The sequence below is a fragment of the Tachysurus fulvidraco genome, chromosome 19 (genome assembly GCF_022655615.1).
Source record: "Tachysurus fulvidraco isolate hzauxx_2018 chromosome 19, HZAU_PFXX_2.0, whole genome shotgun sequence".
Classification (NCBI taxonomy): Eukaryota; Metazoa; Chordata; class Actinopteri; order Siluriformes; family Bagridae; genus Tachysurus; species Tachysurus fulvidraco.
The window spans coordinates 3,753,698-3,781,285 of record NC_062536.1 but is presented as its reverse complement, the minus strand read 5'-3'; the positions used below and the strand labels follow the sequence as shown (position 1 = coordinate 3,781,285).

General features: G+C 39.0%; 2 protein-coding genes across 6 annotated transcripts; both read right to left on the bottom strand.

Annotated features, from left to right (window-relative positions):
- Positions 1 to 213: 213 nt before the first annotated feature.
- On the bottom strand, positions 214 to 23,371 carry LOC113645413 (protein bicaudal D homolog 1-like). 4 transcript variants are annotated; one of them, XM_047804346.1, is made up of 10 exons: positions 20,136 to 23,371; positions 12,232 to 12,444; positions 11,227 to 11,379; positions 10,671 to 11,147; positions 7,743 to 8,885; positions 7,169 to 7,320; positions 3,156 to 6,928; positions 2,046 to 2,230; positions 1,704 to 1,779; positions 214 to 1,516 (listed from the first exon to the last, which is right to left on the bottom strand). In XM_047804346.1, the coding sequence occupies exons 1-7, from the start codon at positions 20,352 to 20,354 to the stop codon at positions 6,199 to 6,201; spliced, it is 3,087 nt and encodes a 1,028-aa protein (XP_047660302.1). In that variant the 5' UTR covers positions 20,355 to 23,371; the 3' UTR covers positions 214 to 1,516; positions 1,704 to 1,779; positions 2,046 to 2,230; positions 3,156 to 6,198. The 4 variants fall into 4 exon arrangements, with proteins under 4 accessions (XP_047660302.1, XP_047660303.1, XP_047660304.1 ...); XM_047804347.1 differs by having other exon boundaries at positions 2,046 to 2,192; XM_047804348.1 differs by having other exon boundaries at positions 2,046 to 2,090.
- A 794-nt stretch (positions 23,372 to 24,165) lies between these two features.
- LOC113645436 (intestine-specific homeobox) lies at positions 24,166 to 26,685 on the bottom strand. 2 transcript variants are annotated; one of them, XM_047803740.1, is made up of 5 exons: positions 26,208 to 26,685; positions 25,518 to 25,669; positions 25,145 to 25,270; positions 25,017 to 25,051; positions 24,668 to 24,801 (listed from the first exon to the last, which is right to left on the bottom strand). In XM_047803740.1, the coding sequence occupies exons 1-4, from the start codon at positions 26,500 to 26,502 to the stop codon at positions 25,037 to 25,039; spliced, it is 588 nt and encodes a 195-aa protein (XP_047659696.1). In that variant the 5' UTR covers positions 26,503 to 26,685; the 3' UTR covers positions 24,668 to 24,801; positions 25,017 to 25,036. The 2 variants fall into 2 exon arrangements, with proteins under 2 accessions (XP_027006841.2, XP_047659696.1); XM_027151040.2 differs by lacking the exon at positions 25,017 to 25,051 and having other exon boundaries at positions 24,166 to 24,801; positions 26,208 to 26,682.
- Between the last annotated feature and the right edge of the window lie 903 nt (positions 26,686 to 27,588).

Below are 27,588 nucleotides of genomic sequence, written 5' to 3'. Positions count from 1 at the left end.
GATAAAATCATTGCTCAAATGAAAAATGTCTTAAATTCAAGTCTTGGCAAAATGCTAAAGCTTCCGGTTTGTGGAAAACTCAGAAAAGAAAAGAAAAGAAAAGAAAGAATGATAAGCTGCCAAAACAACAAGATCTTCCAAAGATCTAAAGTTAAATTAGTTTATAAACGCATCACCATTGTTTATTTTCTGAATAACTCACAAAATAACGAATTGACACTTTTTTTGCTTTATTTATTTTTAACAGGTGCATTAGGTAGAATGTTCATATTCAAAATTAGTAAAGAAGAATTATGAATAAATATCTTACTGAACCTCTGCTTTTCACTGACGCCACAGAGCTAGTCACAGATAATTGTGAATAATCAGTATGACTCAAAGTCTATCTTTTTTTTTCTTTTGGAAGTTTCATAAATCATTTCGATGCAAATACACAGTATGACATGGAGCAATATACAGTATGACATGGAGCAATATACAGTATGACATGGAGCAGTATACAGTATGACATGGAGCAATATACAGTATGACATGGAGCAATACACAGTATGACATGGAGCAATACACAGTATGACATGGAGCAATATACAGTATGACATGGAGCAATACACAGTATGACATGGAGCAATACACAGTATGACATGGAGCAATATGCAATACACAGTATGACATGGAGCAATATACAGTATGACATGGAGCAATATACAGTATGACATGGAGCAATACACAGTATGACATGGAGCAATATACAGTAATTTAATAAATAGAAGTTGAGTATAAGATAAAGGAATCTGATGGGAAAAGATGATGAAACTGAATGCACTTCAGTGTAAACTGGCTTATTTAGTCAGCTGATGTAATGCACAAACGGGCTTGTGAGCGTATTTGGCAGTTTTTTTTACGAGTGTCAGCAGTTATAGACAAAGAGTAGATTAGGTACAGAAACAATGAATACATAGAACTTTCACATGCATAGCCTTTTGCCCTTACATTGGATCACTATCAAGTATTTAATGAGAGGTCATATGGTCAGTAATGTAGGTGTCAGTAAGGTAGTATGGTGCTTGTTGATCATTTGTGCTTATAGATCTGAGAGACTGTGGTGGCTGTAGTGACAAACAGAGACCACAATCGTGTGCGACAGAAAACCATAGAGTACGAATGCATAAAAATGGGGAAAGAGTAATAATGTAACGTCATGAACATGCAACATTCCCGGTATAATATCTGACATTCATATCTGAACAATGAAACATATTTAAAAAAAGAGGTAGTTCACTGCACTGAAGCGACACGTGATACTATTAAGAGAAGGATAGAAAACGTGTTTTGTTATGGGATTGGGGCAAAAATGTATAGGATGTATTATACAGGAAGGCATTTATGATTGCGACACTCCTTCGGGTATATATTTGGTTTGCTGCATCAGAAAGCGTGGGAGTAAAAGGCAGATTAGAAGACTGAGGCTCCTCAGTGGAAGACAATGACTTTCTGGAGGTTTGCTTCCACAAGACATCTGCAAAATAAGACCATAAGCCATCCAATCTTATGAGGCACAGAATGCAAGAACACACGACATGCTTTTGTTTGTAAGCTCTATTTTAAAAATCTATTAAAAAAAAAAAAAGATTTGGTCATTCATTTTGTAATGTAAGATTCTTGAAAAGACTCCAGGTGAAAGGCAGAGTGTTGTGTGTAATTACTTGCTCTGTGTTGACGCCTGGCTGAGTCTTAGTTGTGAGGAAGATGGCGACAATGAGGCAGGAGGCTGCTGAGAACCTGGAAAAGACTGACAAGATTAGACATCTCACTTCTCGGGTGTGTGTATGCAGGTATACACACACTTACACACACTTACACACAAATTTAGTATTCAAAAATAAATCCGTTTTGTGTGATTTGTGGGGACCGAATGCCATTACAAGGTCATAACTAAACATGGTACCCAAACACCCAAACCTTACACACACACACACACACACACACACACACACACACACACACACACACACACACACCCCCTTCATATTATAATTTGTACTTACCAAGCCCAGGGCAAAGTCAGCTACTAAAACAATAAGCCTGTGATACTGTACAGTATGTTGAGTGTTGCGGCCCAGGTGGGATACAGCAGGAGTACAGTGTTGCAATAGAAAAGAATATCATTTGACACATTTATACAGGGGGAGATTCTGTGGACAAGAAAATCCAATGGGTCGTCTTGGAATTCCTGAAATGTATTGCCATAATCTCAATAACCGGATGTCTTCATACAGAATTCAAATTGTTGAATGTATTTTTAGTGAACATTACTGATAAACGTATCATCCTTAATTATATTGTTAATCAATTTTCTCCACCATTCACTACATCTCGGTTTCCTATTTTTATAGATTTTTATAGTCTTTTCTGGATAATACAGACAGGTCATTTCACTGAAGTACACAATTTAAAATAGATTTGTGCAAGTGCCACATGTGCAATGACATGAGGTGTCCTTTAAGTCGGTTCACACTCTATATTACACTTCGGACGAGTCTGTACTTTGAGATTTGACGCTTTCATCGACTCTGCAAAACTCTGGGCCTCAATAAACTGCCTCCTTCACCTGTCCTTTTAGTATGTCTGGTATTTAAGCCCATGCTCTTATTCATACGAGTTTCACCCAGCCGTCATGTTTTTTTTTTGTTTTTAACTAAACTGTATAGTAATAGTAATAATATAAAACCAATATAAAATAATTAGCTTTCTAACTAATGTAATAGCCTTATCAATAAACATAGTTTACTTCAGTAAGTGATTAGTCGAGGTGTAACGATACACTTTGTTCATGATTCGAATCGAATCAGTAAGATTCTCATGAATATTTAGAATAAAAGTTTAATGAAGAATAATCATGATGAAAATTTTGGAATCATAAATAATATTTAGATTTAATATTATACTATTTTTTTAATTAATAAAAAAAATTATAATTAACAAAAAAATTGGATTGAATAAACAATATTTTGGGTGGAAATGTTCGACATAAACATAATAAGAATCATTTTGACCAAACACCTTGTGCCTTCGTTGCACATTCCTTGTCATTTAGATGTGCTCTTTTTAATGGTTATAACGCAATAATGTTATATAATGTGACATAATGTGATAACCTGTAATGTGGTTCAGTTGTTGTGATGTGGAGCTATCAGTCACTTCACTTTGGTTCCTGGTTCTCTATGAAGACTGTGATTGTAATGAGTCTGTCTGTGTTTTGCTTTGTTTCTGTCTGCTGTCATTCCCTGCTGTTAATTGTTGGCCCCGCCCACTCATTTGTTACCATGGACACTAATTGCACTCAATCTCTTCCCCAGGTGTTTTGTTAGTCGTTGTTGGTATGTAGTATGTTGTCTGTTTATGTCCCTGTTCTCTGTTCTGCTCAGTGTTCTACCCTGGTTTTGCCTGCTTATCTGTTGCTTATTTCTTGCTTTGGCTTAATAAAAAGTCAAACTGCATTTGGATCCTCACTCGCCTGTGTCTCATCACGACTGTGATCATGTGACTATGTGCTCTCTTTCTCTATAACTCTACTGACTGTGCAGATTAGGACCTCTGGTGTTCGAACAGTGAGATTTATTTATTTATTTTGTTCGATAGAATTTCACTGATGTGAATTATACGTCTCACTAAGCCTCATGCCACAATGCATCGTTACACCCCTAAACACCACCGGATATCCTGCCTGCACTTTCTCTGTTTAAAGCCAGGCCCACAGATCCTGTACATACAGCTATTTTGATCAGGGTTGAGCAGACTAACCTTTAATCCACTCTCTGTAATCTAATCCATAATTCCTATCTGGAAATGTGCTGCTCTTTTATTTAGATTAGATCAGACCACATTTTGGGATAAATTATGTGAATGTTTTAAACCGTGACTGGATTAAAGGGTCAGGAAACTGAGTGTGAATGACACACAGAAATACAGATACATCCACAGCATCACCTGATTTATGAAAATGTAAGGAGTTGCTATGAATTGCATGAGCAGTGAAAACGTCCCCTGACTCCGTTGGCTGTATGTACATCAACATGAGATGACACACACAAAAACATCAGTACTGTAGGTCTTTTATGTGTTATTTACAATACATATGAAGTATATACACACCAGGTTCAATGAACAATGCACTGGAGAGATTGTTGCTGTAATGACCCATGCTTATGTTCAGTAATAACAGTCTGCCTGCAGAAAGACTCTCTGACTGTACAAGTAGTAGTAGTAATAATGCTGTAGGCCACATTATTCCCAGTAAAAAAGGCAAAATTACATTAATGATTTTGTCCCAGCGTGTGACATTCAGTACAGGTTGAAAAAGACACAAGCTGAAGTTGAAGCACTGAAGCATTTGACATGTTTGAGGTCAATGTCTTGAATTTTAGTGGAATGGATTTTCATTGAGGGAGTGATGGGGCTGGGACAGACAAGGTATCAGTAATGTGTGTGTGTGTGGTGTGTGTCTGTGTGTCTGTGTGTGTGTGGTGTGTGTGTTTTTTAAGGAGTTTGCAAAAAAAACTGGGTGCCACACAGAGGAGGTCTGAAAGGTTTCTCTGAAAAATGTCGGTCCTGACAATAACACCTGAGCACAAAAATCACTGAAAAGTTTATTTAAATCTAGGCCACCGTTCCTCCCTATCGGTCCAACAGCTCCACAAACCACCTCAGAGTAGAATGACCACAACATTATACAATAATACAAGACTTCTAACCTTCTACCTTAAGAACACTTCAGGAACAGAGCAGAATACAACAAAATGCGTTAATTACATTTACATGACTTTCCTCTATAATACCAACCATAATGGTACATAATTATCTGCAAGGCCCAGTGATCTTCTCTGGTACCAGGGATCGTGAGGGCCATGTGATGTGTGTTGTCATAACTTTACACAAATCCACATGATATGTCAATCAGGGGAGAATTTCAAGCGGGGAATGTTGAGTTGGAAATTGGGAATGTCAAATGCTTCAGTCTCCCTCTGAGTACAGACAGACGGATAAAGCTGATGTAAATTGCATAATCAAAAATTGTAGCTGTAACCAGTGCCTTCATATGCATAAGTCTTTGGTGGGATAAAAAATATGAGCTAGGATGTGACAGAGGGATACTAATAATGTGCTTGCTCATCACTATGGAAATGAAAGCAACTACATGTGGAGATTTTATAAGAGTAAACAATCTGGAGACAATATGGTTTGCCATACGTTACTAAATTAACACAAATACTTAAAGAATGGCAAAACAATCTGATGACAATCAAACCCAATCCTTAAAGTCTACACTTTACGCCTCCATTACAAGAGCAATGATGCTATTCCCTGAGATTTGTTGTGTATATTATACATTCTAGATATCGCTTAATAAACATTACGTTCCCGTTAAAAGTCCCCGCTTCCTTAAATGAAATGTTCTGAACATAATCCTCTCATCATGACTGCACAGTAACAGTGTCTTTCGGTTTGAACGCTTTTTCTAATAGAGAAGGAAATTATGGCAACTGATAGTGTTTGCATGCTTGTTATTCCTTTAAATGAAAATGGGCAAACCACAGGGGATGTGAGGCTGACTCTAAACAGGTCAGGGGTTGTGAATGATTACTAACGAAAATGGAAAAAAATCAGTATCAGGATTGGCTGCTGAACAAAAAAGAAACTAAGCTAAAACTAAACTTGATGTTTTACTCGTAAAAGAAGTTCTCGTAGCATTAAAAGCATACATTTTATACACAGTGATGGAAATTACAGTGCATATTTCTTGGTTTAGTAATTAATAAGACACTTCCAAACCCTTTCATGTAAATCGTACGGTTTGTTATAATTAAATGTTCACATTGAAACAAGACAACAATGCCTTAATCCAATATGGCTGACAGACAGTCCAGTTAACACTCTCTTAAAAGTAAATGTAATCTCTGTGGTTTGGGAGGCTTGCACTGCAAAGGCCCACCAAGTTCACTTCAGAATGAACTGCATGAGAGGTTAGAAACAGTGAAGAGCGTTCTGAGAAGTGATTAACTCTCTTTTGGAGGAAGGCATGGCCGTTTGTGCTCCACAAAATCCCTGAGCAGAAAACAGTCACCAAAGTTGCAGAGTGCAGTGGAAACTATAAAAATAGGAAACCAGTCTGTCCTCCTCTCTGTGCCACCCGCTGAGCTTTCAGTAGCGGGGGTGATGAGAAGTGTAATTTCTTGCGGATGAATGGCCGTAAGAGGAGGAAGATGGAGAGGTGTACCTCGATGTGTGGGTGGAGTGCGTTTGGACTGTGGAGAGTGGACGAGATCTGGGTGAGCTCCAGGTGGAGCGATAAGAGCGATAGGGAGAAGGGGATTGCGAACCCGATGAATAGAGCGGCTCGAATGCATAGCGACGGGCCAAGCTGGTGGGTCGGGACATACTCGTGGAATTAACGTCCACACCATAGGAGTGTGGCTCCACCATGAATGTTCGCATTCCCACCATCCAGTGGGTGTGGCCCCGGCTGTAGGGTGTAACTGGGGGTGTCCAGGTGGAGGAGAAAGACGAGGCAGGAGAGGAAGGGGCTTCCAGAGAGGGGGGACTGCCTGGGTCAGAAGAGAGTGAGGGAATGACTACAGTAGGGGATGTTTCTGCAACCGCCTCGGCTACTGTAGTCGAGGTGTCAGGAAGGGGCAAGGTGGCTGTTCCACTTACTTTAGGTGATGTGGTCCTCGGTCTGGCCGTCTTGGCCATCCTCAGTTTGGGGCGATGAGATTGCTCGTGGTCGAACTCCAAGTCCTCCAGACGCTGTGTTAGTGCCAGTTTTTGCTGAATTGCCATGCGGAGAAGGGAGTTCAGTGTCTTCTTCTCATCCTCTGCTGCTGCAAGCTGCCTCTGCATATCATCCAACTGAGTTAAGTACTCATCGCACCTGCAGAAAGAGAGACGAGGATAGCCGGAGGGACAGATTTTATCAGAGCAAATGATTCAAATGTTACTCGAATTAATTTCTTTGATTATGTTACCTACTAGTTTTAAGATAATCATTCTGAAAACTAACTGGTCAGATTGTCTCTGACGTTTATGCTGCGGACTGTGAACATGTGCAAACACTCTATCCATCTCTGCGATGTGTTAATGTATGCACATGTATACACATTCATGCTCTCACCGTGTGGCAAACATGGCTCTTAGTGAAGAAAACGTGGCAGCATCCCCTTTCAGCGCCTTCAGTTCATTACGGAGCTTCATCATCGTGTCAGTCACCATGCTCTTCTCGGTCTCATACTTGCCTTTCAGGTTTGAGAGAGCTATTTCTGCTGTCTGTAACAGAATAGTTATGCAACATCTTTTTTTAATAATCAGTGAATATTATAATTATGCTGCTTAATTACTCAATTACTACAATCTGTGATTAAAGACCTTGTGCTCTTGTGGCAAATGCATACTGCTGTATGACCTGCTCGGGTGTCTTGGAGATGGAAATGAGGTGAAATGTTCACAAATTTGAGCTACCATTTTGAGGTATTTATGAAAATCTCATGCTAAATTCACAACAGATGACTGTGTGATACAGACATAGTGTGATACTAAGCTCATTTCAGTGTCTTGTCTAGTGGCCAAATCAGGAGAGTCCTCTAAGCATGATGTTAAATCCAAATCATTTTGTCTAGAGGCTTCCAGGAGTTTCTTTACTCCCACAGTGCAGTCTTTATAGTCAGCAAATGTTACGCTGATGAGTTTACCTGTTTGTTGGCTTTCAGCACCAGGCGCAGGGTGGCGATCTGCTCCCTCTTGGTGCTCAGCAATGACTTAAGCTTCAGAATTTCTTCCATACAAGCCTCCTTTTCCTTATCAAAGAGAGGTGCGAGCTCCCGGACGGCTGCTCTTTGGCGAGACAGCTGCAGAGAGCGGTCCACTGCCTTTTGCAAATGCTTGATCTGATCGCGGATAATAGCATTCAGGTGGTGGAGGTTGATGGGTTCGCGCTGGGTGTCGGAGCCAGCAGGCGAATCAGGTGCTGGGGATGAAGATGATGATGATGAAGAGGCACTGACAGGATATGAGCTCAGCACTGTGCGTGCTGGGCTATCCTCAGAGTTTAGGGGATCCTTAGAGGGAGATTCTGTAGGGCTCTGTGAGTCACTTGGTGTCGAAGTGGAAGATGTGGCAGCGTTGATAGCCGCCAGGCGGCGCGCCAGTCTTGGTGTCAGGAGGACCCGATGGTCATCCTGTACTTTAAGACTTGTGGACGTAGCACGCGGAGGGTTCCGGCCTTGGCGGTAATAATCCAGCATTACACGGTTTGGTGTTTCATTGTTGCACATGCAAACATGATGGTAAAGCTGTGCCAGTTCCTCGCTGAAGGTGGTCAGCTCCTCATAGGCTGCAGCCAGGGTGCTGTTGCATTCCAAGGCAGAATCATTAGCTTTCTTTAGCTCTCGCTGAAGTGCTGCTTCCTTATCCCTACCCTCACGGCAACGGCATTCCAGGCAGGACACCTTCGCTTCGAGAGCCTGCATTTGGACCCGGGTCTGTTCTTCTTCCCGTGCCGCCCGCTCCACACACTCTTTATGCCTCTCTTGTAGGTTCTTCAGATCATCATTAAGGCTTACCACATCTGTCACTGCTAATTTGTACTTACACTGCAATAGTTCCAGTCCCATACCCTCCAGCTCATCACATACACTTGACGAACCCTTCAACTCTGCCTCTGCCTTTTCCTCATCACCAGTCTCTGTCACACCTCCCTGCCAGTGTAGTGCACAAATGCGCTGTTGGAGGTGTTGTGCTCTCTCAAACTGTTCTACTAGGGCACACTGTGAGTGGCGTAGCTGTGTTTCACACTCCTGAAGGCTGTTCAGTGCAGACGTCTTCTCCTGCTCCACCTGAAAAGCAGAACAGGCATCATGTACTTTACAAGAACAAACCATTTCGAATGATCTTTACTGGTAGTGACTATTAGTTGTTGTGTTTCTTTATTACTGCCTAAACCATGCTGAATTATCTAGTGGGTCTGTGAGCATTAGGGTTATGGACCACACTCATGTTGTGCCTTTGTTTTTTAATCTTTCCTTCTACAGATTGTTTCCTGTTCTAGTTTATGGGAGTTCATTTGTCACGTGTTGATTGTCAGTGTGCTTAAGTTTGCCTGTGTTCAACCCTGTGTGCCACAGTTGATGCCAGAAGCATCTCTGGTTAGCTTGTAGATTGAATTAGAGCTTAATATAAAAAACAACTCATTACACTAGCCACAAAATATATCACATAACAATCTATGTTTTTCATGCACTGTTCACATAGTGTCAGGGATCAGCGCAGATCCGTCAGGGATCAGCGCGGTCACGTGATTGCCCCGTCTTCGTCTGCTCCTCCCGGTCATCACACCTGTTCCCCATTGTGTGTGATTGTCCCTGTCTGTATATATGTGAGCCGCGTTGCCATAGATGGTGCGGATTCATTAATTATAATGTTAGTTCCCTGTGTAGTGTGGTTTATGTTTGTCTTCCTCATGTATTAAACCCCTTTCATCTGAAGCTATCCTGCGTACGGGTCTGTCTCCATTCCACCTCCGTCCGGGGACTGACACATCGATTCAAACATACAGTAGATTTGCACCATTACAAATTTAGATTTTTAACAAATTCTCACAATGGACATAATTGGCATGTAATGAAAAGGACCCGATAAAACATGTCAAACACGGTGGTGGCTCACTGACGCTTTATCTCATGGGGCTGAATTGGGTGAGGTGGTTTTGCTTGAGCAATAAAAGTCATATTACTGCTGGCTATTCTTTCAATGGTTATTGCATTTTCTTATTTATTTTTAAATGTTGTATTTTTAAGTGAACTAATTTTATGTAAGTAAAAGTAATTATTTTTGTTCATTAATTTGGATTTTTCTGTGATGGGTTGGCACTCCGTCCAGGGTGTATCCTGCCTCGATGCCCGATGACGCCTGAGATAGGCACAGGCTCCCCGTGACCCGAGAAGTTCGGATATGCGGTAGTAAATGAATGAATGAATGAATGAATTTGGATTTTAGCATGCAGGATACAGCTGTTTTGTTTGTAAAAACAAGTCTACTACATAAAAAAACAACTTCTCTACATAATGTAATGTAAAATAACTTGGGGTCCAAGACAGTGCACACCCTGGACGGGGTGCCAGTCCATCACAGGGCACAATCACACATATACTCACTCAACTAGAGATGCTTATCAGCCTACAACACATGTGTTTGGAACAGAGGAGGAAACCCCTGAAGCATGGGGAGAATATACAAACTCCACACACAGAGCAGAGGCAGGAATTGGATCCCTAACCCTGGAGGTACGACACAAAACTGCTAACCACTAAGCCTCTGTGTCCCTTAATGTAAAACACACTTAACTGCATATGTTGTAATGCAAGAAAATGCAAATAAAATGCTACAGTTGGTTTTAGTTTCCTCGTATTATTATAAAAGTCATTTTATGGCAAACAACTGAATACGTTCCAGACAGGAAAAACAAGATTATATTCTATATCATCCCAAAAGGATTCAAATATCCATCATTAATAAACAACAATCCAGTAATAACCTAACAGGATGTGGTGACAATAACGGTGTGTTCTGCCGTATACTGATCCTGCACTGGGTAACAGAACTAGAATGTCCTTTACACTCACCTGCTGCAGTTGTTGTTTCAGTTTCTGAATCTCGTTGAGGTGAAGCTCACTGAAGAGGTCAGGGGTTGTGGAGTCGCTGTGTTTCCTCTGGCCTGCTCCTCTGAAGTCCCCGTTTAGTCGGCCCAGTGCTTTTCCAGCTGAACCCTGCAGCAGAAGTCCATTGCATTTGCTACCGTCCTCGCTGCCCGGAGAAGTGGCAGCAGTAGGGGTGGCACTGCCACTCGGGGGCGCTGAGCTGAGCGCGACCAGGTGGGCACAGGCTGAAGAGAACGGTCCATCACACAGGGTGATGTGGTGGGCTAGCTCCTTACGCAGGCTGTTCTTTTGCTCACGTTCACTCTTCAGAGCATTAAGTGCTTCCTCCAGCTGACACTCTGAGATCTCCTTCAGGCGTAAGGCATCCTCTAACTGGCTATTCAGCAAGACTGTCTCCTCCTCCAACACCTTGATCTCATGTTTCAGGCCTTCATACTCCACCTGTCGAGTTGATTAAATACATGATTAATATTTATTTTGCAGCATCAGGGGGTGTGAGGAAATATCTGCGTTCACGTACCTGGTTCTGTCTGAGTGTGGACACCAGTTTTTGCAGAGTGATGTTCTCTTCCTCGAGCTCGGAGTAATCCTGCAGCATCCGAGTCTCACGGAACTTATACTCTCTTACTTCTTCTCTCATCCTGCTTCTCTGTAACTCCAGCATCTCCTTGCTCTAACAAAAAAAGGGAACAAGAAGAAAGCTTTTGAAACGATTGCTGTCAGTTAGGATTGAATAAGCCGGAGCTCTTCCTCTGTAAAACTGAATATTCTGTCAAAGTGGAAAAAGTTTCTTTCTCTATGTACTGTACTGGGTTTTGGTTCTCAAACAACAGAGACAGGTATTCAAGGGCATCGATTTGGGTAGGGACGGTAGGGACATGTCCCTACCAATATCCAGGGAACACTCAATTGTCCCTAGCAATAATTCGACCAAGCCTATATATATTTATACATAACCACTGATATCAGTCTGTGTCTTGTGCTTTTTTACTTATTTCATTTAACATTTATCCAGGAATCATTAAATAAGATGAAAATATTTTACAACGGCATTCTGTAAATAATAGCGCAACTAGTGGAACACAAGCGGTTAACAGATTTACCCCCTGCAATGAACCCCGTCTCTGTAACTCACCTCTCTAAAATGATTGGCCTTTGCCTTTTTTGAGTCCCGCCTCTCTAACCCACGTCGCTGTTTAATTGGCTTTGTCTTTCTCGCTAATGTGTTGAGGTCGGAGGCTGCAGCTAGATTCCGTTGTATGAAGCAATATGCGACGTGATTATGCAGGTTACCGGTATGTGAGGAAGGACTTTATGTGAGGAAGAAAGTATTCTTATAACAACAGTTTTATGCACAATATTCGAGGAATGTTGTCCCCACCAATGTCAAATAAATTATGTCCCCACCAATGTCAAAATCAAACTTTCGCCATTGCAGGTATTCAAGTACTCTGTGGTCTCTTATGTGTGATGTCAGGAAGAATACAACATTGATGATACAAAATGAGAAGTCTTGAAGTATTACCTCTCGAAGGTCTTGCAAGATGGTGTTGAGTCTTTCATTCTCCGCCTGCGTGTTGGAGGCCTGAGACTGACTGTGCTTCAGTTCAGTTTGCTGATTAAGCAGACGGCTTATGTAATACGCCTCCTTGGTGGCCGACTCCTGTAGGAGCGCTTCCTCGTTGGTCTCACCATCTTCTGCAACTTTCCTCTGGGTGGAGTAGGCCTGGCTAAATGCCTGTGTGTGACAGGGAGAAGGAGGGAGAGATGATTCACGAGGACTGAGACAGAAATAGAGACATTAGAGACAAAACTAATTAAGACGATTTAATTGTTACGAGAAACAAAATCAGTCAGTCCGACCTTTATCAGCGTGCAACCCAGGATCTGTCGATCCTTTATCAGCTACAGTCGTATGCAAAAGTTTAGGCACCCCTGACAATTTCCATGATTTTCATTTATAAATATTTGGGAGTTTGGGTCAGCAATCTCATTTTAATCTATTACATAACTGAAGGACACAGAAATATTTCAGTAGTGAAAAGAGGTTTATTGGATTAACAGAAAATGTGCAATATGCATCAATATGAAATTAGACAGGTGCATAAATTTGGGCACTCCAACAGAAAAATCACATCAATATTTAGTAGAGCCTCTTTTAGCATAAATAACGCTCTCTAAACGCTTCCTGTAGCCTAATCGGAAGGTTCTGAGTTTGATCCCAGTTCCACCAAGCTGCCACTGTTTGGCCCCCAAGCAAGGCCCTTAACCCTCAGTTGTTTAAAAATGACTCCCATATTCAGAAAACACACAGCGAAGTGGAATGTTTAAGCCAGAAAACTACCTTTTAATAATGTATTTTAATGATGACTAAAATCTTTGCTGGAAAACTTAATCCAGTAAAATAATATTGAGTGAGAGCTGATTAGATCATAGTAAAAAGTTGATGACTTCACTATTAGTCATTTCTATTTTTGCTTGTTTACTCATTGAATACTAATAGTAAAGTAATCACCCTCTGATTCTGACGTTGTGTTTGTAGCTTAACAAACCACCCCATTACCCCTGCCTGCCTCGGGGGATTTGAGAATTTTGAGATTTCTGTAAAGCTGCTTTGAGACAATGTCCATTGTTATACGCATTAAATAAAAGTGAACTAAAGTGAATTGAGAAAGAACGTACAATGTGCTTTGACATTGACTCTTGATAATTTTATACTCATTACATCTGGCATGAATGTGTTGATGAGCAAAAACGTGACAATAATTGTATATAATTTGCTGCTTTCTGTAATGATCGACTCAACGATACACATTTAAGACCTACTTCTGTTTAAGTTTGGCATGTACAAGCGTGGGCATTAGAGTAAATAATCTTATCTATAAACTCTATAAAGTCTAGACAATGCCCCGCTGTACAGTACACATCCTGCAGGCAAGCCTAATTAAGCAAACGGAAACAAGACGCATATATTAAGACTCAAGGCTACCTTTAGGAAATATTGTCTGTCATAACTAAAGATATACTTTGCTTTTATTTCAGTTGTGTTGCAAAGACTTTGATGAGAGTGAAGTCTTCAGTAGTTCCTTCATATCCTGGTGGTTCTGTATGGAAGAAACCGCGTTAGAATGGAAGATTATAACTGAGTAAAAGACAGGGCCACCTAAGTAACTCTGGCAGCATGACATAGGGACATAGCATGACATAGGGACATAGCATGACATAGAGAAGCCATAGAGAAGCCTTTTAAAGGGCTGCAAATGCAAGGCTGTTATCACAATGTCAAGGAGATGAGCATTTTCTATTCACTTTCAAATCAATCAAAGAAAGAATCCTTGAGAAGAACCAGGCTCAGAAGTGAGCCCTTCCTCATCTAGCTGACACGGGAGAGTGATTATAAATAATCTCCTTTATACAGCTGTATATAGTCAAAGGGAACATACAGTATGTGAACACTGTTACTAGTCACTTAGTAAGAACACTTGCTCAGGTCTTCCACTCAGTCACACAACCATGGACACACATACAAACGTCTGCCTACTGGGAAGTCTTTCTTCCAACAAACATGTCAACAATGTGGGAACAAAAATGGTTTTCAATTTGTAATTTAAAAACATTTTTAATGGAATATGGATTATGTGTGTTGTGCACATATTAATTCATTACTGCATAAACAATTACCAGAAACAGGTTACAAGATAGCTGTACCTGATAATTACTAGCGTTACACGACCTTTTATTAATTCTGTAATAAAGAAGTAAGTAAGTTTAACAAGTTAATAAGTGCAATTTAAATGTTAAGCAGTAAATGATATTAACCCTGTATATGTTCTCTGTGTTTAACAATAATGGAGCTTTATCTGTTTAGTGCCATGGTCATATACCAAATAGGCTAAAAGAATATTATGATATACCACATTTTTTTGTATATCATAATATTCTTTTAGCCTATTTGGTATATGACCATGGCACTAAACAGATAAAGCTCCATTATTGTTCAACACAGAGAACATATTCAGGGTTAATATCATTTATTGATTATGGTTCATATACCAAATAAGCTAAAAGCCTGTTATGATACACAAAAAATGTGTGTTTTGCTATCTTAAGGCTGCATACACAGTACCACATTTTCCCAAAGATATTTAACTTGTCCAATTCAACCAAATCCTATCATCATTCTCTCAAGTCTACTGCATGATGCCATAAAACCTTAAATATAAACATGCGATTTTTTCCATTTTGAAATGAAAGCATTGTAAAAATAGCTGAATTGAGCAGTGCTGGTTTGTATTTTGTACCTTGCTTTGGCACAGTCTCATGAACTGAGTCATTAATTGTGGATTTGCGGGTACTTACCCACTCATGAGGGTGAGAGAGTACAATGAGACACTGTTCTTGTAGGTGAACATGCTTAAAATGATTTCTTATAAATGACGTCATGTATAATATGACAGTGACTCAGCATGATGATAAAGCAAAGTAAAGTCTGGTTGCTGGTGTATAGATACTATGGGTCTCCTGGTCACGATTTACTTTCACCCCCCCTGCGGTATCACATGACAACACAAAAAACACAGGTGATTTCTTCCACATAAAGCTACTGTAAATTCACTTTCCAGTGTATCTGACTGCTTTAAACACAGTATTGTGGACCGTGTCAGATGCATCTCACTGCTTCCAGCTGTCACTCAAATAGACTCCACCTTTCTAAGGAAATACACAGCAGTAACAGTAAAAGAAAGGAAGCGAGAGGATAATATTTCACTTTTCACTTCCCAGAAATTACTGTACAGCTAACCATGAGTGAGAATGTTTCTGCTGTTTATATAGGTTTTTAAACTAAAGTTTAAAGTTTTTTTTAGTTTTTTTTGTTTATTTATGGCTTTAATATACATTAACTGTTGTATATAAAATGTAGGAAAAACATTCGTATGCTAAATTAGCTTGAGAAGATAGTGGGTGCTAGCTGGCCATGTGCACAGCTAACCAGACTATTAGATTAATAGATTATTAGATCAAAACGGGTATCACAGCTGTCCTTGAAAATTGTTTTCCATTTTCTGAAACAGGACGCGCCGAGCTTGGATACTCTAGCCTTTAATAACACAGCGATTTTGCAAAATCCTGACTGTGACATTGAGGAGTTATTTCAGGGACTGCACCAAGCACCAAGTGGTGGTTCGTTTGGCCTGTCTTGCTGTAAGCTGATCTCAAGCACAGACACAAACAAATCAATACATTTCCACGGGTTAAAGCTGCCTGGCACATATTCATATTCTGTAATACATAGCGCACAGAAGTGTTATATGCTGTAGTGGTTAGTTGTACATTAGCTATGACAGCGAATCTTGTGTAAATTCAAGGAATGGACCGTGGAACAATGGGATAAAATGTGCAGCATCACATAAAAAATCTACCGTATCTAATATACTTCCATGTGAATTAACATGGCCTTCGTTCTCACAAGCTTTATATATGAGCGCTCGCTCATGTGAGACTGCATTGTTATTTCACTTCACTAACTGTGTAAATTCTGAACGATTCGCCACCACACAGGCACAACATACACAATTATAGCTAGCACACGTGTTTGCTAATGGATTTTCTTGAAAAGGAAATATCTAAGAAGAAGTATTATATAATTAACAATTCTTCTGAATTTCCATGAAGATACTAGGAATTACATTATGGTTTGTACTGTATGAAGTACGTATGACTGTTAACAGAAATGCAAAATAATGGACATAATTTGTTCCTACAAATGATGAGTGTGGTGGACAAAGTTGACTTTTTTTTAGCTTTGTGCCAGAAATACAACACTAATGTTGTGAACAAGTAAAGCAAGAATATATACACTCCATTTATACCATCCAATATATTAGGAACACCTCAGCCAGTCATGTGAATACCAACAAACATGCAAACAGAAGAGCTTCGGTTAACACATCAAATATTGAAAGGAAGGAAAAGTCTGATCTCTGTGCCTTTATTTATGCCACCATTGGTGTCAGATGGGAGGGTTTGAGTATTTCAGAAACTGCTGATCTGAGCGTTTTTACACATGACTCTAGAGTTCGGTGCTGAAAAAATAAAACTCACTGAGTAAGAGACAGTACGGTGGGCGGAAATGCGGTGCTGATGCTGACCCTCCACTCATAGGATGTTTTTTTTTTTCACACCATTTTGTTTTTGAAATACTCAAACCATCCCATCGGGCATCAGCCCATTTTGTTCCCATTCTGATTGGCTGATTGGATAACTGCATAAAAGTGCACATGTATAACTATTCAAGGGAATGTAAACAATTTCATAGAATTGAAGAATAACCAACTTTGTAAACATTCACATCATAGTGGAGTGACTGTACTGCTGTCCAAATGCAATTGGGGATGAAACTGATTCTGACTTATTGTTACTGTCTTTAGCTAGGAGATGTCAAATTTAATAAATAACATCAAGTTTTAAAAATTCAGACGCATTCATCTGAAATTACTCGACAAGTAAGCCATTAGAATCGAAAGGTCATGAACTCATGAACTTATATTTATTATTAGTACCTTACTGTTTTGTGTAGTGTTTCAGGTAACGTTTGTATTAGTTACGTGATTACAGAATTTCTTCTTTTCCTGCGATGTTTTTCTGGCTGATTTGTGTTGAGCAAGGCTATAATTAGTAGGAGCGAAATCAGCCCTTACAAAGTACTGAAGTTGTAAAGGTTTTTAGTGTTAATAATGACTCATGATGACTGAATTGCCATAGTGACTGCACTATGACTGAGATAATCATGGTCTAAAGTTAGGACTGCAAAAGGGAGGCAAGTTGTACTGTTGTCTAATAAGTCATGTACAAGACTACACAAGACTACAGATTCAGTGTATGCAGATGACATTGTGATCTGTAGTGAGAGTAGAGAGCAGGTGGAGGAACACCTGGAAAGGTGGAGGTCTGATTTAGAAAGAAGAGGAATGAAAGTCGGTCGTAGTAAGACAGAAGAGGCGAGTGCAGGCGTGTTGGAGTGGGTGGAGAGATGTGTCAGGATTGTTCTGTGTGTGACAGAAGAGTGTCAGCAAAAATAAAAAAAAGGTGTAGAAGTCAGAAGTGAGAGCAGCTTCTGTATGGGTTAGAGACTGTAGCAGTGAGGACAAGACATGAGGCAGAGATGGAGGTAGCAGAGATGAGGATGTTGAGGTTCTCTTTAGGAGTGATGAGGATGGACAGGATTAGGAACGAGCACATCAGAGGGACAGCTCAGGTTGGCTGTTTTGGGGACAAGGTCAGAGAGACTAGATTGAGATGGTTTGGACATGTACAGAGGAGGGAGATGGTTATATTGGTAGAAGGATGTTAAAGATGGAGCTGCAGGTAAGAGGTCAAGAGGAAGAACAAAGAGAAGATATATAGATGTGTTAAAAGAGGACATGAAGGTACCTGGTGCTCAGGCAGACCTATAGCCCATTCTTAGTAGGTTATGCAAGGTTATGTAGACTCCATAAGTTCTGATGAAGTTTTGGCTTCAATGTAACATGTCTTTGCAAACTTTTTCTTTTGTGCAGTGATATACTACACAATTATGTGAACCATTGACTTGTGAGTCAACTCACACATGACTTTATAACATTATCTCACTAGTGAACTAAAGTGCGTGACAATATTGTATGCTAAATCTGTTAACCGTTGGTATGTTTTGTTTTTTTCTACAAAACCATGATAGATTTTAGAAGAAACATTACCAGATATCCTGCCATAATATAATTCAACAAGGAAGTATTAAATACCCCAAACACAAACAAGCTTTGGTCGGTCAATGTTAATGGAAATGTTGTACTTGCTCTACTGACATCTCACAATCTTTTTTTTTTTTTTTTTCATGATCGTCTAATGTTGCTGTCCTGTCACAAGTCAGGTCCTTTACAGGTCCTAAAGCATCAGCTGCCACCACGTCTCTCAGCTTAATACATGAAACAGAATCCGGATGTAATCCTGCATGGCACATAAAAAGACCAAGTGTAAACCAAGTCATAGATTCCTTATTAACGACGTCACAAGGTCAGCCGTGTCCTTCTTTGTGGCAGTATCTCATTTACAGTATATTTGTGAGACAGAATGAGATAGTATTGCACAGCAGATTTATAAATGTTTAAATGTTTTATGTGAATAGATGTACAATGATTTGAGCAATTATTTCTTATGTTTGAAATTGACTATTTATTTGTTTATTTATTTGTTGTTATTGCAATAATCATTGTGTGTTTCATCACTGGAATGTACTGGCTTATATAATGCAAAAAAAGGAGTGCAATTAAAACTCCAAAAATCCGAACGCAGTTTGCAGTATGTGCAAAAACTTCTTGCCATTTTGCTCAAGGTTCCTGCTCGTATGCCATATGAGCCAATGCAACCCAAGCTATCTTTATGAATCCCACAATGCAACACAGTTATTTAGTGTTTCAAAATAAAAGCCTGTGGTAAAGAAGGAAACACCTACTGCATAATCTAGCATGTAGTGCACAGTATTTATTGGTGCAGTATTTTCAGTACACACACATACTGTTTCAAATATGACAGAAAAAATAAGAGTTAACCTTAATAACAAATGAGTCTACAGGGGTTTAAAATGGATATCATTGTTATGAAGCTTACTAAAAACCTGGAGCATTTTGAGGAAGATTTAAAGACCTTGTAACCAACAATTATGCTTGTAGACATAACACTGGAAGGAAACGTGCTTTTTTCTGTATACAAATTAATCAGTTCCACAAATTAAACCTGCTCCACCATGCAAGATAATAATAATCATAAAGGTGACTTAAACTCTTTTTCAAGCATGTCATTTTAAATAAATCTAATGACCACAACACCGTCACCTGCTACACCTTTGGCAGCTTCCATCTACCTCTCCCACTCCTCCCACAATTTTATTCCCTAGCCCAAGGAATAGCCATTCCCTGCCTATCAATGCATTTCAGATGTCTATCCCACTATAATAACCATCTGTATAAGCCATCTTTCCACTTTTGACCAGAGAGTCAATGAATGTTTCCATGCTGTCCAGTCATTTTAGGTATAGGAAGCAACTTGAGTTGTAGCAACCAGTACAACATCTATACACCAGCACACACACATCCCTGCCAGACATGATTAGAGGATAAAACCTAACACACAATGGCCAGATGTAAGTGACTTGCCCAGACCACATGAGTGTGGCAGGGAAACAGCAGTGAGCCGACCAGAGAGCATCCTGTAATAGAGTGTAGAATTGTTCTGTAATTAATCATGAGTGCTGATGACTTACTACATCACAGCTGGGCCTGTCCTGCTGCAACAAGGGGACAAAACATGTCACAACAATAACAGCGGTTTCTTTAAGGCTATCAAAAGCCTTGTGAGAGTGAATGAAAGCCTTAGTTGTGCTGTGCTGTGTTTTACCTCCTGCAGCTGCTCCAACTCCTGCCTTAGGGTCTCCTGCTCGGCTTCGAGGTCTGCGTACTGCTGCTTCAGGGTTTGGTTCTCCTCCAGCACCACGAGTCCGCATTCAGCCGCACGGAACTTCTCCCGGTTCGCCTCGGCGAGCTCGTGTGTGAGCCGCTCCACCTCGGACCGGTACTGCTGCACCGTCTCCCCGCGCCCTTCACCCCCCGCAGCCATCGCGTTTACCCCCAAACCCTCCTCCTCCTCCTCCTCCTGCTCCGCTGCCGTGTTACCGGGAGGAGCAGGCAGGCGGACGCGCCAAGTCACTCATCAACCCTAATCACAGATTTAATCCACCACTGTAAGGACATCCCGGCATCGCTGTAATAAAATATGATCTCACTTTAGCTAATCTCACATCCCCCCAGACTGGTGCTGTCTGTGTAGTGCCATTATTCCTTCCTCTTCCTTTCCTGCTTATTCATGGGGACTCGGACGCCATCTCTACAAAGTAGCCTCCCAACTATCCGCTGGTCGGTGACGTCACAGCATCTTAGTGGGCTGCATCCTGCACATCATCTGGGTGAGGAGAGAGTGGAGGACCAATAATAATAATAATAATAATAATAATAATAATAATAATAATAATAATAATAATAATAATAATAATACAATGACTTGTATAAGTAAATAAAGTGAGTTGGATCATTGAAGTGGAATAAGAAATTAAAAGTCCTGAAATATTTTTGATTGAAGGCACAAGATAAACCTAATACAGATCTTGTCTTCATTTTGATGAATTGATTCAAAGCAGTTTTTATTAAAACTTTAGTTTATTTTAACAGCCTGTGCTCTAGACTAAGTAACACTTCACTGTGTTTAGCACTTATTTAATCTAAAAACACCCTGCATACAGACACTTAATGTTACCCACTATGTCATGCAACAGTTATTTTTATAATAACGTATTTTTTATGCTCTCAGTGTTTGCATATTGCTTTTAAGACAGTAACAGTAATAAAAAAAAATGTCTTTTATAATTTAAATAAAGTTTTTAAGTTGTGGCAGGGTAATAGGGCTGCATATTTATAGTAACACCATCCATCAGTATATCATTTAAAATACTTAATTTTCTCCTTCCCATGATCTTCAGGAAATTCTGATTTTGCATCTTGCCTGCTACACACTATTTTGAAATATTTAAAACGTAATATAGAAATAGATATGTTCATGTAACAGGGGCAGGTGAATGTTGTGGGACACGAACATCTACATTTCTTATAATAACTTATAACGGACGAAAAGGTAAAGTGCAGTAAGAATGGTCTGGAACAGGCAAAAACAGTCTTCTAGTAATGTAGTTAAGGTTAGTGTTTGATTAATTTACTTTCCATTTACAGCATTTGGCAGACACCCTTATCCAGAGCCACTTACTTTTATACAACTGAGCAATTGAAGGTTCAAGGCCTTGTAGACAATTGATGGACCTGGGATTCAAACTCACAACCTTCAGATTGGTGGTCCAACACCATAAAAACTAAGCTACCACATTCAAGCTATTTCTACTGCTTGTTGTGAAGGATGTGTTTAAAACATGTTTTATCATTACTTTACATATATGTTTGCAAATGTAATACCATTGGGACACAAATGGCACCACAACCACAGACTCACCCCGTAATAATTAATAAGAAAGTAATTCATATGAAATAATAACTTTTGCTGGCTGATCAGTCCTGTACGAATCATGCAAAGAAGAAAATTCCAAATTGTGGAACACAAAAGTACGTTAAAGTCTCTCTGTGTTGTGTGTCTATGTAACTGACATCGCTGCCATGTGTCATGAGGTGTGGAGAATATTGATAAATGATACCTAAAATCCTCTGTATTAGTCAATAACTTAATATGTAACCTTACACATAACACAGAAAGCAGTATGCTCTCATATTTCATATTCTTCCTCTTATGTTTTTTAGACAGTCTTTTTTTCCCAAAGCTAGAAGTTTGGAAATGGAAATGTCCAAGCAATTAAATGATCAAATCATTTTACAAAGCTCTGAATCACTGTCAGACTTGTTATATGATTTTTGTTACCACCAGGACTGATAAACACGAGGTGATATAGAGTTCATGCCGGTGTCGGTTAGCTATAAATGCTGATAAGGTTGAGGTGAAAAGTTGAACACTTTTAGGATTACAAGGATAGAAATGTCAAGGTAAGACCACAGTTGTAAAGATACATACACCCTTTGGCCTTTTCTAGTTTGACACACTAACACTGTCAGTTCACGTACAAGGTGGATTTAATAATGGTATAAATAAAGCTTTTGGTGTCATCAGATTTTCACTACATACTCAGTCTTATATGAAACTACACATTAAAGATATGAATCTGAAATTGTTTTCTAAGCTAAAGTTATATTTACTTTAAGAAATATGTGCTAGGACTCAAAATATTCTACTAGATACTCATAGGTTCTATGAAGCTACTTTCTCCTCATGTGGATGTGTGGTCTTCATCGCAGATGTTCTTATAAAATCATGAACAGTAACCATCTTATTACTGACAGTTTTTCTAAATCTTGTTTTGTACATTTTTCTCTTACCCTTAGTTCCATCTTCTTTTGCGATGTCACAGGGACCCCACAGTTCACTTTCTCAGTCTGGGGGTAGGTTATCATTATTATTATGTGTAAGTTAAGACCAATTATAAATAAGGAGATATATTATTATCTCCAAAGAGAATGAGATTCTGAGCTATGTTCTCTTAGACATATCATTTGGCACCATCTTCCTCTCTTCTCTTTGGCTTTCTGTAGTAGACCAGTGGTCTGCTACATTGGGTCAGAATCCAATGAACAACTTTGGTTTGTCTGCCAACATCCATCTGGAAAAATATTTACCACAAGCCATCCCAGGAAGGCCCTCGAGTACTGGCCTGAGGAGAAAGTTTGGCTGTAAACAAAGGACATGAGTTTTTGTTTGCTATGTTTAACCTTTCAGGATTGTGAGAAGTTTCATCTGGCTAATTAACATGTACATTTTAGCTTCTGCCCAGACTCTCACTTTTGAGAATTTTCTCTCAATCCGGTTGTCCTCCCATTTTATGCAACATCATTCCATCTCCAAACAGGAGACAAGTCCAGTATTGGTGAAAAATATGCCAAAGATGTATACAAAAAATATAATGTTTTTTATGTGTAATTTTATCATTCTTTTTTTATTTCTACAGTTGAATGTGCTTTTGTTTTACTGAGATGTTTTGTATGTTTTGTATGTTTAACTAGCACTAGCACTTCAACTAGCACTTCTTTCCTTATCTTTTGGATTTTAAAAAAAATACAACCTTTTGACACTTTTTCATTGTAACTTTGAACAATGTTGTAAAATCATATCTTAAGTATGTAACCTAGTGAGCCAGCATTAATGTATGTAATGTTAGAGATTCAAGCACTTATGTACGTCGCTCTGGATAAGGGCGTCTGCCAAATGCTGTAAATGTACAGGTAAATGTTTATCCTAAATCAACTGTGAGTCTTGCCTGTATGAAGAGAACATGAGTGCTGAAAAATACCTGGCACACTTTAGTGAATGTGAAAAAGATTTACATTATTATGTTTTGTGTTTAGACCGAGAGGTTTTAGCTCTTACATTTACATTTACATTTACATTTACGGCATTTAGCAGATACTAGATTTTAGCTCTTAAACAGACATATAAGAAAATTACATGTTTTTGACAAACGGGAATCGGGGTCAACTGCATTGGTCAAACTAAAACATACATGTAGCTTATAAGGCTTCATATAACTGAACCAATTTTGAAAAATAGTAATAATAATAATATCCAAGAAGTTTTATTGGCGAGGAGCTGCCATATACACACAATGTTTTTTTATTGTTTTATTTTTATTTTTTGTAATTCTAAAATAAAAAAGCAATTTTGAGACATAATTCTGTCTTCTCTGGAATAAGTTATGGTTTAGTTTTAGAGGGAATGTGGTATGTGCCCTAATCTATCAGCATATTATTACATGAACCCACGCATATTAAGATAAGCCACTTTATTAGAGGGGTAATAAACTAATTCAAGGATAATTGGAAATGTCAACAACATAACCCATGTGGAACATCATGACTACTGAAGAAGAAGAAGAAGAAGAAGAAGAAGAAGAAGAAGAAGAAGAAGAAGAAGAAGAAGAAGAAGAAGAAGACTTAAGTAATAACATAATCAAATTTGTTGCCTATTATATTCTGTACAAAACACATCCAAAATGAATTTCACTCAGCATATTTTTCTGAGTGTTTACTGGGTTAAACTATTACATTATACATACCATATACTATCATGCCATATAGATCTGCCTTTATAAAAAAGTTTAGTCTGATTAATCAAGACAGCTGAAAAGAAAGACACACACTGTTAAAGCAATACTGTGCACATAATAATATTCCTATGTCAAATCTCCATATAGTCTTTGCCTAACATTTTAATTAAGCATTAATTGAGATGTAAGACACATGCACTTGCTGAGCGTGTTGGCATGATGAGGTCTGAAGTTTGAGAAGCACGGCTGATATGGTGGACCATGAAACTGATGAGACCCAACATAAGGGCGCAGCTCTCGGGTGCAGATCTCAGACAGAGGAACAGGGGGGTAGAATGATGCAGGCAGCTGATGTTTCTGGTAAATGGTGTGGAGTAAAAGAGTACACATAAAAAAGCAGACAAATTACACAACAATTACACACAGTAAAACAGAATATACTCTAACAGCTTCAGCAAATTCATGCTCTTGCTTCAACCACAAGGTTAAGACATGGGACAGAAAATGAGAATGAACTAAACTGGATTATCTACATGAACAAGCTTCATATAAAGGACGTTTGAAATGCTCACCAGGAAGAAGTGCACAATCTCTAAATGTCTGTAATCTAAAACCAAGAAAATTCTTATTTTCTCAAAGGGAGATTTACAACAACCAGTGTCAGCAGCATAGACAGAAGCAGATGAAGAAGCGCACTTACTGGTATGAAAAAAACAGAAGGTTTTATAGGGTTTGTGCATTTGCTTATGTTGTGCTCCAACCGAACGCCGTGTCTCTCCTGCACCTTAGTCCGTCTCCACTTTGCTCTTCTGTTCTGAAACCAGATCTAAAAAACACACATAAAATTGTATAACAAAACTATAGAAGCACTACAACACTACTACATTAACTATGGAAGTAGATCATTAGCTCTAAAAGTAATTTTTTTCTTTACCACACCACAGAAAAACTTGTAAGTAAACAAATAAGTAAATACTCTAAATAATGGTCCAATGTCAATCTACACCTATCCAAAAAAGCTACATTCTCAATTGTGACAGATGACTTTCTGCTTTTCTGCAGTCTGTTCTTACTTGAACTCTCCCCTCAGACAAATGTGTGCGTGTAGCTAGCCAGTCTCTGGTATGGACATCTGGGTAATGAGTGTCTTGAAAAACTCTTTCCAGTTCCTCAAGCTGAGCTACTGTGAACGTGGCCCGTACCCTTCTGTGACTCCGCTGACACACTGTACAAGAAAAATGTACTTTTAAACAAAATAAAGAAATCTGATAGCTAATTTGTAGTCAAAATCTTGAATCTTCTTCCATCTTACGAATAATAAATCTGTCTTTTAAGAATCAAACAATGAATCCCCAGGACTAAGCAACAAGTATAATGTCAGTTTTAATGTTTGCAGTTATTGTGTTAGATTTAGTTAGAACATTATTATGGCTTGTTATTAAAATATGTATAATCTAATCTAATCTAATATAATATAATATAATGGAAATAAACTATATATATATATATATATATATATATATATATATATATATATATATATATATATATATATATATAGAGAGAGAGAGAGAGAGAGAGAGAGAGAGAGAGAGAGAGAGAGAGAGAGAGAGAGAGAGAGAGAGAGAGAGAGAGAGAGAGCGAATAGAAGTTGTTACTGTTTTATTTCACGATCCGGCATGGAATGAGGAAATGGAGAATGAAGCTAAAAGTTAATAGAGTTACAAAAGGAAATACAGGGTTTAGTATCAAATGAAAGTCACCTGTATATTGGCTAGATTTGAGTTCTTCCTTTCCATTGGGTGTCCAAGTATATTCTGAAATGTTCTCTTCAGTCTTCTGCATTTTCCTATCAGCCAAACACGAAGGTCTTTTCAGTATAACTTCAATGGAATGGGACAGGTATTTTGGCATGCCTGGAGACTCCATTTGTCTTGGTGATGTCCTCTCAGTGTGCTGTCCACATTTATCTTCCAGAGTTATCATTTTCCTCAAATTTGTCAGATGTTTTTTAAATGCAGCAGGTGACCAAGTATATGAAGCAACACCTGCTCTCATGCCGATCAAAGACTGACAGTATTAGGACTATGTCACAACATCATTAGGATTCCCAGTAGGAGGGGCAGGGGGTTTACTCTTTAACAAACCCCATAAATAACCACTGCCATACGTTTGCAGCCTTTAATGATTTTTCAATTATCTACATCTCCATTATGATTTGTGTGTATATATACCTACACAAAGTTTTGTAAGATTTGTCTTTCAGGCTCAGCCCACTGCATTGTGCAATGTTGATGCATCTGGCTGTTCATTGGAAGATCCACGCCTTGCCCCCAGCTTGTGCTTCAGGATTGGTTGCATGGATTTTTCTCTATGTGTATTAAACCCTGTCAGTCAACATCCCCACACAGATCAGATGACTGTCTTTGCTTTGTCCCGTGTGAACGTTGCTTATGTTTGCTGATTCCTTCTGTATATGTCTCTCTGCCTGTTGTTGAAGTGAAGTGTGCTTTGCTGCTTGTGCTTTTGGTTGCTGATTGTTGCTGATTTTGGCAGATGACCAAAATACAGCAAGGGCCATGTCAAATGTTTTGCTTGGGGACAAGTGTAGAAGTGTAGAAGTGAAGTGTTTGGTGAATTCCAAACTGAGTCTATGTTACGTTACTACATCAGAGGCTTTTATCTACTGATGTACCAAACCTGGGCCGTTCTCAAACCCTCTGTGCTTTCCACATCTATAAATCTTGCTTCTTTTTTTTTGACAGCATTTGTGTTTTCTCTTTTTGGATTTATTTATGATATTGGATTGATGCTTTGCACTTTGTTATTTGTAATACTGTATATGTATATACTTTCTGTACCAAGTTTTATATTGGATCCATAGTGCTTTGATGCCATTCACAGGGAAGGTCAATTGTATTTCCTTATAGTTTAACTTTGGTTTTCGGTGAAAAGGGTTGAGTTTGGGGTTTATTATATTGGCTAAAAGCTTTCACATGTTTTCATTATAATAAATTACCCTTCAAAGCTAAAGCTTTGTTTTTAGTCATGTCTACTGTGACGTGGCTGTTTTCACCTTTTGGAACAGTGTGAGAAATGCTGTATAGATGATATTAATTACAGTTCTTAGATACATGTCTGTGA